Source organism: Wolffia australiana, chromosome 6 (genome assembly GCF_029677425.1).
Source record: "Wolffia australiana isolate 7733 chromosome 6, ASM2967742v1".
NCBI lineage: Eukaryota > Viridiplantae > Streptophyta > Magnoliopsida > Alismatales > Araceae > Wolffia > Wolffia australiana.
In genome coordinates this window covers 7,672,504-7,676,012 of record NC_135840.1, presented here as the reverse complement: position 1 = coordinate 7,676,012, position 3,509 = coordinate 7,672,504, and the positions used below count along the sequence as shown (strand labels likewise).

General features: G+C 45.5%; 1 protein-coding gene across 1 annotated transcript; it reads left to right on the top strand.

Moving 5' to 3' along the window:
• Positions 1–271: 271 nt before the first annotated feature.
• Positions 272–2,126, top strand: LOC144704808 (protein ASYMMETRIC LEAVES 2-like). The gene is made up of 2 exons (XM_078577343.1): positions 272–792; positions 1,302–2,126. The coding sequence occupies exon 2, from the start codon at positions 1,324–1,326 to the stop codon at positions 1,969–1,971; it is 648 nt and encodes a 215-aa protein (XP_078433469.1). The 5' UTR covers positions 272–792; positions 1,302–1,323; the 3' UTR covers positions 1,972–2,126.
• The last annotated feature ends 1,383 nt before the right edge of the window (positions 2,127–3,509 follow it).

Genomic DNA, 3,509 nt, shown 5'->3' with positions numbered 1-3,509 from the left:
ACATAAAAACACAATTAATGTAAATCACAATTTTTTCTTTGTTGTCCTTTTCTATGGTTTTTTCCCACCCAAAATTTTAGTCGCAATAAAAAAATGCTAATGTTATTGATACTCAAATGTATCTGGTGGTAATACGAAAATTAATAATCTTAAACTTTCTTATGTTTTTTCAACTGTGCTGAAATGAGGCCGCCTTGTGCTCTCTCTCTCTCTCTTTACATGTTCTAGCGCGACCCAGTTCCACAATCTTTCAGTGTCCATCTGTTTTAAATCTCTGACTCTCTCTCTCTCTCTGTCTCTGTCTCCCTTTCTCTCTCTCTGTCTCTCTTCCTCTCTCTCTCTCTGTGTCTCTGTCTCTCTTCCTCTCTCTCTCTCTCTGTGTCTCTGTCTCTCTTCCTCTCTTTCTCTCTCTCTCTCTCTCTCTCTCTCTCTCTCTATTTCTCTGAGCGCACCTATGTAAACCTAACCCTTGTTTCCTCTCCCACCGCCTTTCTAAGCCGAAGGCTTGTGAAGGCACAGACTGCGAGAGTCTGGAGACGAGCTTAAGGTGTGCGAGAGAGAAAGAGAGAGACGAGACGAGACGAGACAAGATCAAGTTCACCAATTCCTAATTGGAGAGAGCAGCCGACAAGTTTATCGTCATCTCCTCCTTCCCATATTTGTGTAGCAAGAAACGTTCAAAAAAGAGGAGAGATACACAGCTCGCCTGCATCAGCTTCTGTTTCCTCTATAAATATTAGCATACCTCCGAGGATCAGCAACATATAAGGAGAATTTCCAGGCGCAAAAGAGGTAACATTTCTGCGAAAGGGTAGAGGGTTTTATCTCGTTTCTTCTTTCTTGACGCATCATAGACTTGTTAAACGGAAGAACATATTTCTCTTACCAATTTTTCCCTTATCACTATTTTAAATTGCTGCTGAACTTCACCCTCCTTTTTTGCGTCTTCTATACCTTATTTAGATCTAGATATGCTCGTCTTTGCCACAATGATCACCGAGGTTAGGAAAAAAACCGAATCTATAAAAGTCTACAGAACTATGCGTTTAACTATGCACCCTTGCTATGATAAGCGATTGAATCTTACCCTGTAATCAGAACCAGGGTTGAGAGTTCAAATCATAAGCACAACACAATAAACCTTAGGTCAAGATGGATCGCATGAAAACAACACCCCGCCGATTGTAGTTTAAGAAGAAAAGTATCGGCCTTGCTATGTGCAATATAGCTTTTACCATACCTTGCTATGTGCACTACGCTAAAATCACTAATTTTCCGTGCAAATCTTTATCAAACTTCAGATTATAGTGTGGGGTTATCAGTATGATGGCGCCATCATCAGCGACTTCGGTGTTGACAACGAACACAGGGGCGGCGATGGCGTCGTCAACTAGCTCGCCATGCGCGGCGTGCAAGTTCCTCAGGCGCAAGTGCCAGCCGGACTGCATCTTCGCGCCCTACTTCCCGCCAGATCAACCGCAGAAGTTCGCCCACGTTCACAAAATCTTCGGCGCGAGCAACGTAACGAAGCTCCTCAACGAGCTAACGCCGTACCAGAGAGAAGACGCTGTCAACTCCTTAGCCTACGAAGCAGAGATGAGGCTCCGGGACCCCGTTTACGGCTGCGTTGGCGTTATCTCCATCCTTCAACACCAGCTCAGACAGCTCCAGATGGACCTCTCTTGCGCCAAATCAGAGCTTTCCAAGTACCAGGCCTCCGCCACGTCTGCCCTTGTTAACGTGAACAAGCCGGTGAACTTCCGCGGCATAGCCGTGGGGAGAGAGCACCACCACCACATTCTGATGAGGGGCTACGAAGCGGAGATGGGCGGCGGGGTTGGATCCAACGCCGGATACGACGCCGGATTCATGGCGGCGGCGATGAACATGTCGGCGGGTCTCGGCGCGTTAAGTGGTCAGTTCTCCAAGGCGAGGGCCGCCGATGAACGGCAGGCCATTGGGCCGCCTTAGTATCAGAAACTCCTCAAGTTTGGATCTTTGTCTCTCTGTGGAACGCTCATTTTCTCTCTATATCATTGTCTCAAGTTCAAGAGCAGACGGAAACGATCATCATGAGAGCACACAAGATATACCAAGGAATTGTTGAAGTTTTCGCCATCCTTTCTCACCTCTGCTTTTCACCATCCATAATTGTTTAGACTTTGGTTATTCCATTTCTGGTATGTGGGAGAGTAAGTGCGAAGAAATAATTTTGGAGCCTCGTATTGGCACAGGGGGGTTGTTCACTGACGCCAAGACAGTCGCCTATGAGAAGTTTCAAACATGATTCGCCGTATTCACATCATACTTGAGTACGTACAGTTTTAAATTCTATCGGGGACTCTGTCCGCGACCCATATGGTACGAATTAATTTTATTAATGACCCCGAAATTGGAAGCTAGATTAATGAGTAGCTAGAAAGATATATGGAAAGCTGTAAAAACTGACGGGTCAGTAGATAGACCAGTATACCGGTAGATAGATAAATAGACTTCGAGCGGAGAGAATCCATGAAGCAGATTCAGTGTGTATTCCCAGCATCTTATTCTCCTCCATAATACAAGGCGAAGAGTGATCTGAAACCATAAATCGGGAACACACAATAATTACAGAGAAAAAATAGTTCGGTATCCTCTTCTGCCTCGCTGCCAGTATCCTAGACGTAGTCAAAGCCACGAACTGTGCATAGATTTCTGACGCGTCCAAGGCAATGATGCTCTTCTTCTTCAATGCCTGCATCCCTGCACACGCCTCCCTCCAGTGAATCCTCTCTCTCACACTCTGTCTCATGCAGCTCAGCCTCTCCCTAGTAGGGCTCTTGGAGCAAATACCAATGCAGATTATTTCAGAATTGGGAAACTGTTCCACATCGTCGTCTGAGGAAGAGTCATCTAAATTGCTGTTAGAGAGGAAGCGAGAGAGATAGAATGATAGATAGCGAGAGAGACACGGAAAGAGATAGAGATAAAGATAGAGCGACAGAGATAGAAAGAGATAGAGATATCAATTGATAATTTGATGTGATATTTATACAGAGAGAGGGAGAGATAGAGAGATATAGGAAGAGAGATGGAACCTGAAGGAGCATATTCCTTCAGGAACACGCCGTGTGAGGCACGTTTCCGTGGGTGGAGTATTGGACGCAAAAGTTTCACTTTTAGCATAAAAAATGAACGAGTTAAATAAAGTGCCTACGGCTATTCATGAACTCGTTGGTGACAGAGGCAGAAACAGCCTAGAGGAAGAGAGGTGGAAATAGGTCGACAGATGGAGAGAACGATATCGCTGTAAGAGTCGGGGCAGGGGCAGTTAATATATAGCTGCGTGTTATTGTTGAGTACTGGTGCTAGCAGACGATCAGATGGCCAGAGAGGATGCGCAGCAGCCGCTGTCGATATTTAATTTTCAGCGCCCAGCACGGAGAAGATGAAGACTAAGAAGGACCGACAGGAGAGAGAGAATAATGGAATTAAGAGAGAGAGAGAGAGAGCACGACTGAGAGAGAAGA